Below are 14,936 nucleotides of genomic sequence, written 5' to 3' on the forward strand. Positions count from 1 at the left end.
GCTAAAATCTGAATGTAAACAAACAAGACATGCTAATCGAGTGTGTAGCTCAGGAGAATCTGAGGGTATTTCAATCCATATTGGGTACACCATTTAGAAATTAAGGCATTTTTATTTTCCATTTTATGAGACCAAAAGTATTGGGACAAATTCACTTATATGTGTATTAAAGTAGTAAAAAGTTAAGTATTTGCTCCCATATTCATAGTACACAATGACAACATCAAGCTTGTGACTACAAATTTGTTGAAGCATTTGCTGTTTGTTTTGGTTGTGTTTCAGATTATTTTGTGCCCAATAGAAATGAATGGTTAATAATGTATTGTGTCACTTTTATGGTAAATAAGAATAGAATATGCTTCTAAACACTTCTACAATAATGTAACAACAGCAAATTCATCCAACAAATGTGTAGTCACAAGCTTAATGTAGTTGTTGCGTGCTATGAATATGGATACTAATCTTTTTACTACTTTAATACACATACTGTACAAGTGAATTTGTCCCAATACTTTTGACCCCCCCAAAATCGTGAGATTATGTACAAAAAAATGGTGTCATTTCTAAATGGTTCACCCTATATGGATGAAAATACTTTAACCTCATAGTCATTGTTTGATTTAAAATCCAAACTTTTGGAGTATAGAGCCAAAATAAGAAAAAATGCTTCACTGTCCCAATAATTACAGAGGCCACTGGTATTGTTATACTGTATGTAACCTCAGTCATATTTATCATGTTGAATGTACCTCTACTACTACAGGGGAGGGTGTGGCATGTAAAAAAAACTATTCCAACACCAAAGATATACAGTTGAATTCGGAAGTTTACATACACTTAGGTTGGAGTCATTAAAACTTGTATTTCAACCACTCCACAAATTTCTTGTTAACAAACTATCGTTTTGGCAAGTCGATTAGGACAAATACTTTGTGCACAAGTCATTTTTCCAACAATTGTTTACAGACAGATTATTTCACATATAATTGAATGAATCACAATTCCAGTGAGTCAGAAGTTTACAAACACTAAGTTGACCGTGCCTTTAAACAGCTTGGAAAATTCCAGAAAATTATTTCATGGCTTTAGAAGCTTCTGATAGGCTAATTGACATCATTTGAGTCAATTGGAGGTGTACCTGTGGATGTGTTTCAAGGCCTACCTTCCAACTCAGTGCCTCTTTGCTTGACATCATGGGAAAATCAAAAGAAATCAGCCAAGACCTCAGAAAAAAAATTGTAGACCTCCACAAGTCTGGTTCATCCTTGGGAGCAATTTCCAAACACCTGAAGGTACCATGTTCATCTGTACAAACAATAGTACGCAAGTATAAACACCATGGGACCACGCAGCTGTCATACCGCTCAGGAAGGAGACGCGTTCTGTCTCCTAGAGATGAACGTGCTTAGGTGCGAAAAGTGCAAATCAATCCCAGTACAACAGCAAAGGACCTTGTGAAGATGCTGGAGGAAACAGGTACAAAAGTATCTATATCCACAGTAAAACAAGTCCTATATCGACATAACCGGAAAGGCCGCTCAGCAAGGAAGAAGCCACTGCTCCAAAACCGACATAAAAAAGCCAGACTACGGTTTGCAACTGCACATGGGGACAAAGATTGTACTTTTTGGAGAAATGTCCTCTGGTCTGATGAAACAAAAATATAACTGTTTGGCCATAATGACCATCGTTATGTTTGGAGGAAAAAGAGGGACACTTGCAAGCCAAAGAACACCATACCAACCGTGAAGAATGGGCGTGGCAGCATCATGTTGTGGGGGTGCTTTGCTGCAGGAGGGACTGGTGCACTTCACAAAATAGATGGCAACATGAGGCAGGAAAATGATGTGGATATATTGAAGCAACATCTCAAGACATCAGTCAGGAAGTCAAAGCTTGGTCACAAATGGGTCTTCCAAATGGACAATGACCCCAAGCATACTTCCAAAGTTGTGGCAAAATGGCTTAAGGACAACAAAGTCAAGGTATTGGAGTGGCCATCACAAAGCCCTGACCTCAATCCTATAGAACATTTGTGGGCAGAACTGAAAAGGTGTGTGCGAGCGTGGAGGCCTACAAACCTGACTCAGTTACACCAGCTCTGTCAGGAGTCTAGTACCTCAAGCTTAGTACCCAACTTATTGTGGGAAGCTTGTGGAAGGCTATCTGAAACGTTTGACCCAAATTAAACAATTTAAAGGCAATGCTACCAAATACTAATTGAGTGTATGTAAACTTCTGACCCACTGGGAATGTGATGAAAGAAATAAAAGCTGAAATAAATCCTTCTCTCTACTATTATTTTGACATTTCACATTCTTAAAATAAAGTGGTGATCCTAACTGACCTAAGACAGGGAATTTTTACTAGGATTAAATGTCAGGAATTGTGAAAAACTGAGTTTAAATGTATTTGGCTAAGGTGTATGTAAACTTCGGACTTCAACTGTAGGTCCTTTCATACTTAGCTAGAAATATTCCCCTGTTTCTTTTCCCCACCACAGGCCCTGCTGTCCAACGCCAAAATGGGCCCTCCTCAGAAGACCCCGATGTACAGAGGAGGTAAGAACCTCCGACCTTCAGAAAGACACCAAATCAAGCTCAGTGTACAGTAGAACACACAGTAGAACTAAGACATCGATAAAGAACTGGTTTGTAAAAGAGCATCCGAAGCATCTCAATCCAGTGACTTCAAGTCTGGTAAAACTTGCTAGAATTCCATAATCGAACGTGTTTTCTTACTTCATTTGTCCGAAAGTAGTTTGTTTGAGGGTACAAAACACATCCGGCCTACCACATAACCCCTACCACATCAGGCCTACCACATAGCCCCTACCACATATCCCCTCTTACATATACCCTCCCACATAACCCCTACCACATCAGGCCTACCACATCAGGCCTACCACAAATACCCTCCCACATACCCCCTCCTACATATCCCCTACCACATAACCCCTACCACATCAGGCCTACCACATATCCCCGACCACATCAGGCCTACCACATATCCCCTACCACATATCCCCTCCTACATATCCCCACCCACATAACCCCTCTCACATAACACCTACCACATAATAATCCCTCCCACATTCCCCTCCCACATATCCCCTCCTACATATCCCCTCCCACATAACCCCTCTCACATAACACCTACCACATAATAATCCCTCCCACATATCCCCTACCACATATCCCCTCCCACAGAACCCCTCCCACATTCCCCCTCCCACATACCCCCTCCCACATCAGGCCTACCACATATCCTCCACCACATATCCCCTACAACATAGCCCTTACCACATAGCCTCTACCACGTAGCCCTGACCACATATGCCCTACCACATCAGGTCTACCACATATCCAGTGGCTCGTGCTGTGTTCTTAGTCCACTCTAGTGGTGGAAAGAGGTACTAGTCAAGCAGCTTGAGGTACTAGACTCCTGTACAGTCAAGCAGCTTGATGTACTAGACTCCTGTACAGTCAAGCAGCTTGAGGTACTAGACTCCTGTACAGTCAAGCAGCTTGAGGTACTAGACTCCTGTACAGTCAAGCAGCTTGAGGTACTAGACTCCTGTACAGTCAAGCAGCTTGAGGTACTAAACTCCTGTACAGTCAAGCAGCTTGAGGTACTAGACTCCTGTACAGTCAAGCAGCTTGAGGTACTAGACTCCTGTACAGTCAAGCAGCTTGAGGTACTAGACTCCTGTACAGTCAAGCAGCTTGAGGTACTAGACTCCTGTACAGTCAAGCAGCTTGAGGTACTAGACTCCTGTACAGTCAAGCAGCTTGAGGTACTAGACTCCTGTACAGTCAAGCAGCTTGAGGTACTAGACTCCTGTACAGTCAAGCAGCTTGAGGTACTAGACTCCTGTACAGTCAAGCAGCTTGAGGTACTAGACTCCTGTACAGTCAAGCAGCTTGAGGTACTAGACTCCTGTACAGTCAAGCAGCTTGAGGTACTAGACTCCTGTACAGTCAAGCAGCTTGAGGTACTAGACTCCTGTACAGTCAAGCAGCTTGAGGTACTAAACTCCTGTACAGTCAAGCAGCTTGAGGTACTAGACTCCTGTACAGTCAAGCAGCTTGAGGTACTAGACTCCTGTACAGTCAAGCAGCTTGAGGTACTAGACTCCTGTACAGTCAAGCAGCTTGAGGTACTAGACTCCTGTACAGTCAAGCAGCTTGAGGATGAATGTAAAAAACTGATGGTGCTGGTGCTGACTTTAATTTAACCACACCAGAGCAGTATACTACAAAGCAGGATCAATGAGTTAGCCAGATAACTTTGATAAACATTCAGAAATAAACAAATAGTTTCTGGCTCATTAATGAACCTAGACTTGAATATTGGTTGTTTGTTGAAATAATTTAAATCAATCCATGTCCATTGTAGAAATATATTCCTAAAACATTTGAATTTATTTCTGAACAATGAAGTATGTTACCTGGCTAACAATTCTTTTTTAATTTTTTTTTATTTATTTAACTAGGCAAGTCAGTTATGAACAAATTCTTATTTACAATGATGGCCTACTGTGGAACAGTGGGTTAACTGCCTTGTTCAGGGACAGAATGACAGATTTTTACCTTGTCAGCTCGGGTATTCGATCTTGCAACCTTTCAGTTCCTGGCCCAATGCTCTATCCACTAGGCTACCTGCCGCCTCTTGGATCTTGCTTTGGGACCTTTTTTTAAATAATTGGTGCCGGTACTCAAGCAGTAGAAAATTAGAGGAAATGTCAATCAGAAATGTATGAAATGGGCACAGATTGAAAGTCTGGCTACAGGGAGAGGCTACAGAGAGAGGCTACAGGGAGAGGCTACAGGGAGAGGTTATAGGGAGAGGCTACAGGGAGAGGCTACAGGCAGAGGCTACAGGGAGAGGTTATAGCGAAAGGCTACAGGGAGAGGCTACAAGGAGAGGTTATAGAGAAAGGCTACAGGGAGAGGTTATAGAGAAAGGCTACAGGGAGAGGCTATAGGGAGAGGCTACAGGCAGAGGCTACAGGGAGAGGCTACAGGCAGAGGCTACAGGGAGAGGCTACAGGGAGAGGCTACAGGGAGAGGCTACAGGCAGAGGCTACAGGCAGAGGCTACAGGGAGAGGTTATAGCGAAAGGCTACAGGGAGAGACTACAGGGAGAGGTTATAGGGAGAGGCTACAGGGAGAGGCTACAGGCAGAGGCTACAGGGAGAGGCTACAGGGAGAGGCTATAGGGAGAGGCTACAGGGAGAGGCTACAGGGAGAGGCTATAGAGAGAGGCTACAGGGAGAGGCTACAGAGAGAGGCTACAGGGAGAGGCTATAGGGAGAGGCTATAGGGAGAGGCTACAGGGAGAGGCTACAGGGAGAGAATATAGAGAGAGGCTACAGGGAGAGGCTACAGAGAGAGGCTACAGGGAGAGGCTACAGGGAGAGGCTACAGGGAGAGGCTATAGGGAGAGGCTATAGGGAGAGGCTACAGGGAGAGGCTACAGGGAGAGGCTACAGGCAGAGGATATAGGGAGAGGCTACAGGCAGAGGCTATAGGGAGAGGCTACAGGGAGAGGCTATAACATGTCTGTGGCCTCTGTGTATCTGCAGGCAAATGATGGAGCCACATCAGATGCAGGGAGTGGCCCACAAAGAGAGGGAGCGACGGACATCTGGCTCAGGTAAGGCCTGCAGACGTACTGTGGACAGACACTACTACTACTGTCAAGACAATGCCGGGTCTGTCAACACACAAGCCACAATACGTTTCGTCCATGTCAATACACCATCTCAAAGATAACGTCTCAGGATGCTATTCTCTCCATGGGGATAGCATGGCAATCATGGTAACCAAAGAGCCCAGTGTAGCGCATGTTGGTTGTGTTCATTAGGCACCAAATGGAAGAAAACTGACTGAAACAAGGAGGGACTACCTGAACTTGGCCAATAAGATACGCTCATTATTGTTTTCGGTTGCAAAACGTTTTGCTACAGTTTGCCCTAATGACTACAACCATAGCTAAAGCGCTAGCTCGGACACATCTGTGTTTGTGTTGAATCCCCTTCTCTCCTCCCCTCCGTTTACTCATGCTTATCCATATACAAACATTCCCCAGCGCCATAGAGACACTCATTCTGCAAGCCTGCTACCAGCAGCTGGGTGACAATGGGACATGCTGCTTTCCTGAGAGTTTGGTCATGTTGCGTTCAGCTTCTTTTTCTTCTCTGTGATTTTGTTCTCAGTTTCAGATTTATCATCTTTGTTCTCAGTTTCTGATTTATCATCTTTGTTCTCAGTTTCTGATTTATCATCTTTGTTCTCAGTTTCTGATTTATCATTTTTTCTTGGTTTCTCATTATTCTCTCTCTCTCTCTTTTTGTGTGTGTTGTGTCCCCCCCTCCTCTGTGGTGTCCCCACCTCCTCCTCTGTGGTGTCCCCCCTCCTCCTCTGTGGTGTCCCCCCCTCCTCCTCTGTGGTGTCCCCCCCTCCTCCTCTGTGGTGTCCCCCCTCCTCCTCTGTGGTGTCCCCCCCTCTGTGGTGTCCCCCCCTCCTCCTCTGTGGTGTCCCCTTCTCCTCCTCTGTGGTGTCCCCCCCTCTGTGGTGTCCCCCCCTCCTCCTCTGTGGTGTCCCCTTCTCCTCCTCTGTGGTGTCCCCCCTCCTCCTCTGTGGTGTCCCCCTCCTCCTCTGTGGTGTCCCCCCCTCCTCCTCTGTGGTGTCCCCACCTCCTCCTCTGTGGTGTCCCCCCTTCCTTGTCTGTGGTGTCCCCCCCTCCTCTGTGGTGTCCCCCCCACCTCTGTCCCCTCCCCTCTCCTCTGTTTTGTCCCCCCCTCCTCTGTGGTGTCCCCTTCCCTCCTCTGTGGTGTCCCCTTCCCTCCTCTGTGGTGTCTCCCCCCTCCTCTGTGGTGTCCCCCCTCCTCTGTGGTGTCTCCCCCTCCTCTGTGGTGTCTCCCCCCTCCTCTGTGGTGTCTCCCCCTCCTCTGTGGTGTCTCCCCCTCCTCTGTGGTGTCCCCCCTCCTCTGTGGTGTCCCCCTCCTCTGTGGTGTCCCCCCCTCCTCTGTGGTGTCTCCCCCTCCTCTGTGGTGTCCCCCCTCCTCTGTGGTCTCCCCCTCCTCTGTGGTGTCCCCCCTCCTCTGTGGTCTCCCCCCTCCTCTGTGGTGTCTCCCCCTCCTCTGTGGTGTCCCCCCTCCTCTGTGGTCTCCCCCCCTCCTCTGTGGTGTCCCCCCTCCTCTGTGGTGTGTTATAGTTGTTTCCACCCTCCAATATAAGGTGTCCTCCCCTCTCTCTCACCCCTCCAACACCCCTTTTGAGTATAGACACTATCGGGCCGCCACACTGCCGCCCTCCTATGCCCGAGTGGCCTCCAACTCCTCCCCTTCCTCCTCTTCCTCTTCCTCCTCCCACGAGAGAGAGGTGGCAGGCGGACGGGCTGGCGACAACTCCTCCCAGCTCTCCCAGCTCTCCACTTCCCTGGTCTCGGCCTTCTCCCCCGTGCAGCCAGGGTTGCCCACGGCCCTGACCCGGCAGGTGCGCCAGATCCCCCTCTCTCCCCCCACGGCGCGGGCTCTCCACCACACCAAGTCCCTCCACCAGGGTGACCCCCAGCAGGACCCTGTGCTGCTCCCCAAACACGGCACCTGGTCCACCTCCCACACCCACATATACGGCCCCGTGCACATGCCTCCCGTACCCCAGCCTGTCCTCCCAGTGGCCCTCCCTCTGCCGCCCCGCCACAGCCGGGTCAAGCCCCACCCCCTGGACCAGGCCAGCCAACCCCATATCCCGCCCCACCTCCCCCACGCCAATGGCCAATCAGAGGACTATTATAACCTCGCTCAGCAGCAACAGCAGCAGCTAGGTTACTGTGAGGCTACCTCCTTGCCCCCTCTGATTGGTCAGTCTGCGCAGGGCCACGTCCCCGTCTCCTCCAACCAACCCCAGTACCCCTCCTCATTCCACCCCCAGCAACAGATGTCCCAGGCCGCGCCACCACCACCACCAGCAGCCCAATTCTCTCCCCCCTCATACACCCCAGCCCCATCAGAGTGGGGCTCACCCAAGCAGACACCCTCTCCCGTCTCTCAGGCTGCCACGGCAACCTGCAGTAAGTACATGTAGAGCTCAAAGAGCAAGGCACTTGGACAACAATGGGGGGACTCCACTGGCTTATGTGGATGGAAGTATATACCTATTATGAATCCAATAACAGTCCCCATATTCAGCCATCTGCTACAATAACAGTCCCCATATTCCGCCATCTGCTACAATAACAGTCCCCATATTCAGCCATCTGCTACAATAACAGTCCCCATATTCAGCCATCTGCTACAATAACAGTCCCCACATTCAGCCATCTGCTACAATAACAGTCCCCACATTCAGCCATCTGCTACAATAACAGTCCCCACATTCAGCCATCTGCTACAATAACAGTCCCCACATTCAGCCATCTGCTACAATAACAGTCCCCATATTCAGCCATCTGCTACAATAACAGTCCCCATATTCAGCCATCTGCTACAATAACAGTCCCCATATTCAGCCATCTGCTACAATAACAGTCCCCATATTCAGCCATCTGCTACAATAACAGTCCCCATATTCAGCCATCTGCTACAATAACAGTCCCCATATTCAGCCATCTGCTACAATAACAGTCCCCACATTCAGCCATCTGCTACAATAACAGTCCCCACATTCAGCCATCTGCTACAATAACAGTCCCCACATTCAGCCATCTGCTACAATAACAGTCCCCACATTCAGCCATCTGCTACAATAACAGTCCCCACATTCAGCCATCTGCTACAATAACAGTCCCCATATTCAGCCATCTGCTACAATAACAGTCCCCATATTCAGCCATCTGCTACAATAACAGTCCCCCTAACTGCTACTGTACTTTTGCTTTTTGATTCACTTTAAATCCAATGGCTCTTATCTGAGGACTATTTATCCAGGAAGAGCTTGCCAGCAGTGTTAGCCAAGGAGGAGTCTGAACCTATGCTGTCTATTGGTTTCTTCCCAGGTCCGGTTTCTCTCCCCGCCATGCTCGCTGTGGCCCCACCGGTGGCCCCCCCTGCCCCTATGGCACCTATGGCCCCCCCTCCTCCACCGGGCCCCCCGCCTCCGGCCACAGTGCCACCGCCCATGCCCCCCCCACTACCGGTTGGTGGAGGGCACGGAGGGCCTCATTTAGAGGGGGCAGGGAATGAGCTGGCGCAGCCACTCTCAGGACTGGCTGCTGCCCTGGCTGGAGCCAAACTCCGCAAAGTTGCAAGGGTTAGTATCTCAGCTTAGACTCGGATGGTGGTGAGTAGAAATAAAACATTTTGAAACAGGGAGGTACTACCTGAACATGTCCAATAAGAAACATTAATTTTTGTTTCCCTTTCCAATACATTTTCAAATGTTTTGCTATGGTGTACCCCACTGAACAAGACCACTCATATCTATGTCGAAACTGCTTGGACATTCAAACCATTACATATATACATTACCTGTTGGTTGGCTTCTATAAAGATGGAACTTATATGGTGGCCATTGTTGTGTCCTCAGGATGAGAACAGTCCGCCAGGAACAGGTGTAGCCAAGAACGATGGCAACCGCTCCAGTGGAGGTAGTGGTGGTGGAGGGGAGGGGCTAATGCAGGAAATGAACGCCCTTCTAGCACGCAGGTGAGAGGAACACAACTGTGTGTGAAAGAACGATGAAATCTAATTTAATTGAACTGAAAAAGCACAAGACCTGTGTATCATTTTGATAAATAATATTCTGGAGTTGAGGATTTTAATTGAAGATTATCACAAAGAAGGTATTACTTGATGTGATAGGCTAGTAGCCTGTGAAATACTACTAGTGATTTGCAACATGACTGGAGTTGTCTTCTCCATTAGCTTTGTATCATCTCTAATTGCCTGAATTTGCTTTTCCTGCAGACGGAAAGCCTCAGAGAAACCTGAAGAGGTAATGAAAAATATAAACTATAAAGTTCAACTGGGTGGGTCTATCCAGCTACAATAATTGCATTCAATCAATCTAAAGATGATTGCACACACACACACACACAGATCATCCATTTTGATTTTCCATTACAGGAGGATCCCAAGCCAGGGCAGAACTCCACAGGTAAACACACTCTTGCCTCCACATTTTTCTGACCATTATCTTTGTTATTAGTTGCATTGAGCCAGGGTGCTTTATAAAGTGAGTCTCTTATAATTGTGATGCTCTGTCTTGCTTTTTCTCTATCATTTTCTCTCTAGATGCAGGGAAGAATCCATGGGACCGAGCCAACTCTGTAGACAAGGCCTCACTGGTATCAAGGTGAACATCATCTGTTTTTGTATTTATTTGTATTTATTATGGATCCCCATTAGCTACTCTTCCTAGATGCTCCCAAACTTAAAAAAAACACATTGTTTTTAAAGATCTAGGCCTGGATTCAATCCGATTGCCCCTTTTCGGTTGTTGCAGTTGTCACGGAGATCGCATTCAAAGTAAACAATTCAAATGTCTGCTCAATTTAAAATGACCTTTAAGGCCTTGATTCTCTCACTGTCTGGATTGAAACCTGGCCATTAGTGGCACAATGAGAAGGGATGTAAGGGGTATATGGGATATATATATACATACATATATATATATATATATATACATATATATATATATATATATATATATATATATATATATATATATATATATATATATATATATATATATATATATATATATATATATATATATAATATATATATATACATATATACATATATATATATATATATATATATATATATATATATATATATATATATATATATTTTCTATTTTTTTTTTTTTAACTCTTCTGAGGTATGTTAACTGTTTAACTTGGTTCTGGATCAGTTTGTGTAGTTTAGCCAACTCCTATAGCAGTTGTTTGCTAAAAAGCACAAACTGATCTGGGACCAGGCTAACACGACTATTAAATATTGGGGATATATTGAGAGGTTCATATCACATATCATAGTTAAAGCATTCTGTTCTCTGCGATGAGGAAATATAATATTTCTAGAAGTAAAGTCATGGCTGTTTGGCTTATCTACCCTGTTGTCATTGATGATTGTATTCAACTACCAGCTGGGTCGTTCCACAAGCCCTTTTGACGTTTAAAGTAGAAATTGTGCACCAATATTGCATTTTAAAAGCCTGTTATATTAAATGAATTCCTAATGGTGAAATCGTAATGTAAAAGCAAGTGAGCTGCTTCTACTCTTTTTGGACATTTTCTGGTGGAAAACTGAGTGGGTCGAGCATAACCCATAGATAGACAGGCTAGAAATGTTTACCTAAACAAATCATTTTGTTTAGGGTGAAGCTTGCGTTCAATTACCCTTCCCTGTTGCACACAAGCTTCCATTCCCCCTGTCAAAAAAGGGGATATATGGATGATATAAGAAATATTCAATCCTGTTACTTTAATTGGCACTTGCTATAGTCATTATTTATTTATTTTTTACTTTGAGATGGGAAAACTTGTTTTTATGAAGTTGACCATGTGCTCTTTATGACATAATGTTAAAATGTAAAATAAATAGTTTTTCCTTCACCAAATTACACTACCCAAAAGGTGCTCTTTTGGGTGGGAAACCAGAAATGGCAATGGCCATTTGGTGGGAAGATAAAGGCTTGGCAAATGAATCATGGACATAGTTAAATACAGAGATAAAGCACACCCCATAGATATATTTCACTGTATCATCAGCCTAATCAGGGGAACACAGAAACCGTGGGACTGGTTGCTTATTGCATCGAGGAAGCTTGTGGCAGTAGTAAACAGTGAATGGATGGCTGCCTAACATTGTGAACCCAACCATGTAATATAGATAAGATACTGTCCATCTAATAATCAATCATGAAGGTTGATGTCACTGTCATTAGCTGGAGAAAACATAACTATCTACTGTATATTTTAGATATAAAAAATATATATACTTTATGTACTGTATATTTTATATATAAAAAAACATACTCTATGTACTGTATATTTTATATATAAAAAATATATACTTTATGTACTGTATATTTTGGGTAATTTACTCTGAAAGTTCTAACAAATGTCTATTTATCGATCATTTCAAATCGTCCCTGTTTGTTATGTGGTTTTGCAGGGTGCGACCAGTGGGCAGCACTAGTGAGGGAGACCTAGACTTTGACAGGATGAAGCAGGTATGAAGCTTATTTCAAAACTGTTCTTCAATTGTTCATGGAAGAAAAGTATTGTGGAAGAAACAGAACATGTAAAACGTTTTTTTTTTTTTTTTACTCCCACAGGAAATCTTGGATGAAGTTGTACGTGAATTGCAGAAGGTGAAAGATGAGATCATTAATGGTAGGCGACAGAGCGTTAACGCATTGGGTTATGTTACTCAAAAAAGGCACGTACTGCTTCAGTGTGCAATTAACCTGCAGACCAATTTAGGTCATTCTTATTCATTTTTTATACACTTTCTATAGTTCAATTTAGTTTCGGTTACAGCAAACAAAGATATCCTAATTAACAAAGGTATCCTAATTAACAAAGGTATCCTAATGAAGTATGTCCAAAGAGGATGGTAGGCATGCAGTTGATCTGTTTACTAATTCATAGTAATCCCCATTCCTTTTGAAATAGACAAAGGTTCAGTGATAATGCCATCCCCCCATCCTCTGTCTACCCAACACATGCACACGCACACACACAATAACAAGGCACTATTTTCTCCATTTTGTCTTCTCTTTCAGCCATTAGACAAGAAATTGGTCGAATCCATACATGTTAATCTGTGGACAACAGGATGTGCTGAAGGATAAGAAGATGTGCTGGAAAGGAATGTTCTCAACGTTTCTGTGACGCTGTGAAAATATTGCTGTGACGCTGCAGAAAGGTTGAGCCAACATTGAGTCTGCTGTGCAGAACAGAAAGGTGAAGAAGAAAAAAAAGTTGGAGAAAGAAAGTGAACGAGAGAGAAAAATAATGGTTAAATGAACAAAGGATGTGCGGACGGAAGGATGGACGGACGCTTGCACCTTTTTCATTTTTTTCCCCCCATTTCTGTGCATTTCGAGACAGTCCAGTTTGCAGCTCTCAGTCTGTTCTAAGTCTTACAAAAGAAAATATTTTTGTTTTCTAAGTTACCGTTTTATTATTATGATTTTTTTTAACTGATTATTTTATTATTCGTACCATTATATATATATATATATAGAGAGAGAGAGAGAGAGAGAGAGACAAAAGACAAACTGTTGTTCTACATTAGCGGGTTCTAGAGGAAACTTGCACACCAATTACATCAGCCTTTTATATTTTATAATGATTTCCTTTTCCTTAGGTGTTTGACCAGCACGTATGGCACATACTATGCTTTAGTCACCTGACCTCAGTTTTTAAAAAGCTTGTTATCTATTTACCAGTAACAGAGCAGTGTTCATTGGGCCCCAAATGGAAGAAAACTGACAAACAGGGAGGGACTACCGTTCTCCATTGTAAAAAGTTTTTAAAATATGTTCCATTTTGTGCCCTAATAAACACAACCACGGTGTATAAAAATCACTGTAATTTGGGGATCATTCACAAAACGTACCAACACCTGTAAATTCACCATCTACGTATTCCCAAAATAGATCAAATGATCCCTAGGCTGCCCCTACGAAACCCATACAGTAGTCTATATCAGAGGTGTCAAACGCGGTCTTCAACAAGGTCCGGAGGGCCGCACTGAAAATTAGTTACATTTCCTTGCTGTCAAAATTTGCACCCCCCCCCAAAAAAATGGTCTATCTATCGTTTTGGGACTTCGATGCTGCCCGATTGTCCACCTTTCATTTTGGTGATTATTAGCGAGTTGGACACAGTCAAGAAACTGTATGAATGGAGGTCCATTATCATTTATACACAGTTTCGACTTGGTTTTAGTCATTTTTGTGTATTGAGTCCCCCCCCCCAACTAAAAAAAATAAAAATATGCAAAAAAAAGTATTGTTTTTACTCAAACCACCCCTCACGGGCCGTATGTTTGACACTCCTGGTCTATATGGTTTGATCCGGTGTATTAACCATGCATTTTTTTTTTATTGGGTTTTAAAAATGGTGGTACATTTACAATGGTGGTTTGTTTTTTTGTGAATATCCTCCTTGCTATTTAAAGTAACTGTCCAGATTTCAATGAAATATGACCTATAATTACAATATGAATGAAATACTTAAATTACAAAAAGCATGTTAAAAAGCAGCTTTTCTGTGTTGGAATGGTATCTTAACAACAGAATGGTGTGGGTGTATACCGATCATTAAAAATATTCACGCGAGTAAACCGCTGATTGGCCAGCTCAGCCAATGATGCAGGATGACATCATTCTCTATGAGGAAATAGCATTTTTTAATCGGTCTGTTTGAGATACAAGTTTGAGGTGGGGTTTTTGAAGTGTTTTTTTTCCTCCAATTCATGCTTTGGCCACATACGAGTGTAGGATGAGTCATCAACAGAATATGGACATTTAAAAGTGAGATTTTCACTGGACAGTTACTTTAAGGTTGAACTTGAAATGTGAAAATGGAGCCAGTTGCAAAATTAAAAGTATACATAAATCAGTGCAAAAGTTATTTGTGATGATAGGGGGAAAATATGATTGGGGGAAAATATGATTGAATATCGGTTGTGACATTCACTTTGACTAAGTTCTGAATTAAATTTCAAAAATCGAAAAGTAAATGAATTTAAACCAAACCATCGACCTGTCTCCTGTCTACAGTATGGAGTGGTGTGTTTCATTCATCAATTATTATGACAATAAAAAAAAAACATTTTCCATCAGATGATGTTACAATAGTAGAAAACAAATACACAATGTACAAGTATTTACAGTGTAGGCTATACAAAACCTGATATAGAAGTTGTGCTTTTGTTCTTAAAATAGCTCTTGTAAAATAAATACCTG

The 14,936-nt window shown here is 43.7% G+C and overlaps 1 protein-coding gene across 7 annotated transcripts in view; it reads left to right on the top strand.

Annotated features, from left to right (window-relative positions):
- The window catches only part of LOC106610138 (ena/VASP-like protein), a 167,488-nt gene extending 152,763 nt beyond the window's left edge, over positions 1-14,725 (top strand). For 6 of the 7 annotated variants that reach the window (XM_045713445.1, XM_045713452.1, XM_014209335.2 and 3 more), the window contains 11 exons: positions 2,504-2,561; positions 5,588-5,658; positions 7,222-8,079; positions 9,004-9,257; positions 9,534-9,652; positions 9,914-9,941; positions 10,073-10,103; positions 10,241-10,301; positions 12,131-12,188; positions 12,294-12,351; positions 12,744-14,725. In XM_045713445.1, coding sequence (XP_045569401.1) covers positions 2,504-2,561; positions 5,588-5,658; positions 7,222-8,079; positions 9,004-9,257; positions 9,534-9,652; positions 9,914-9,941; positions 10,073-10,103; positions 10,241-10,301; positions 12,131-12,188; positions 12,294-12,351; positions 12,744-12,781 — 1,634 coding nt within the window. In that variant the 3' untranslated portion in view covers positions 12,782-14,725. The remainder of the gene's footprint in view (positions 1-2,503; positions 2,562-5,587; positions 5,659-7,221; positions 8,080-9,003; positions 9,258-9,533; positions 9,653-9,913; positions 9,942-10,072; positions 10,104-10,240; positions 10,302-12,130; positions 12,189-12,293; positions 12,352-12,743) is intronic. The other variant, XM_045713502.1, reaches the window with a different exon arrangement.
- The last annotated feature ends 211 nt before the right edge of the window (positions 14,726-14,936 follow it).

This window comes from Salmo salar, chromosome ssa01, assembly GCF_905237065.1.
Source record: "Salmo salar chromosome ssa01, Ssal_v3.1, whole genome shotgun sequence".
In the NCBI taxonomy this organism is placed as follows: domain Eukaryota; kingdom Metazoa; phylum Chordata; class Actinopteri; order Salmoniformes; family Salmonidae; genus Salmo; species Salmo salar.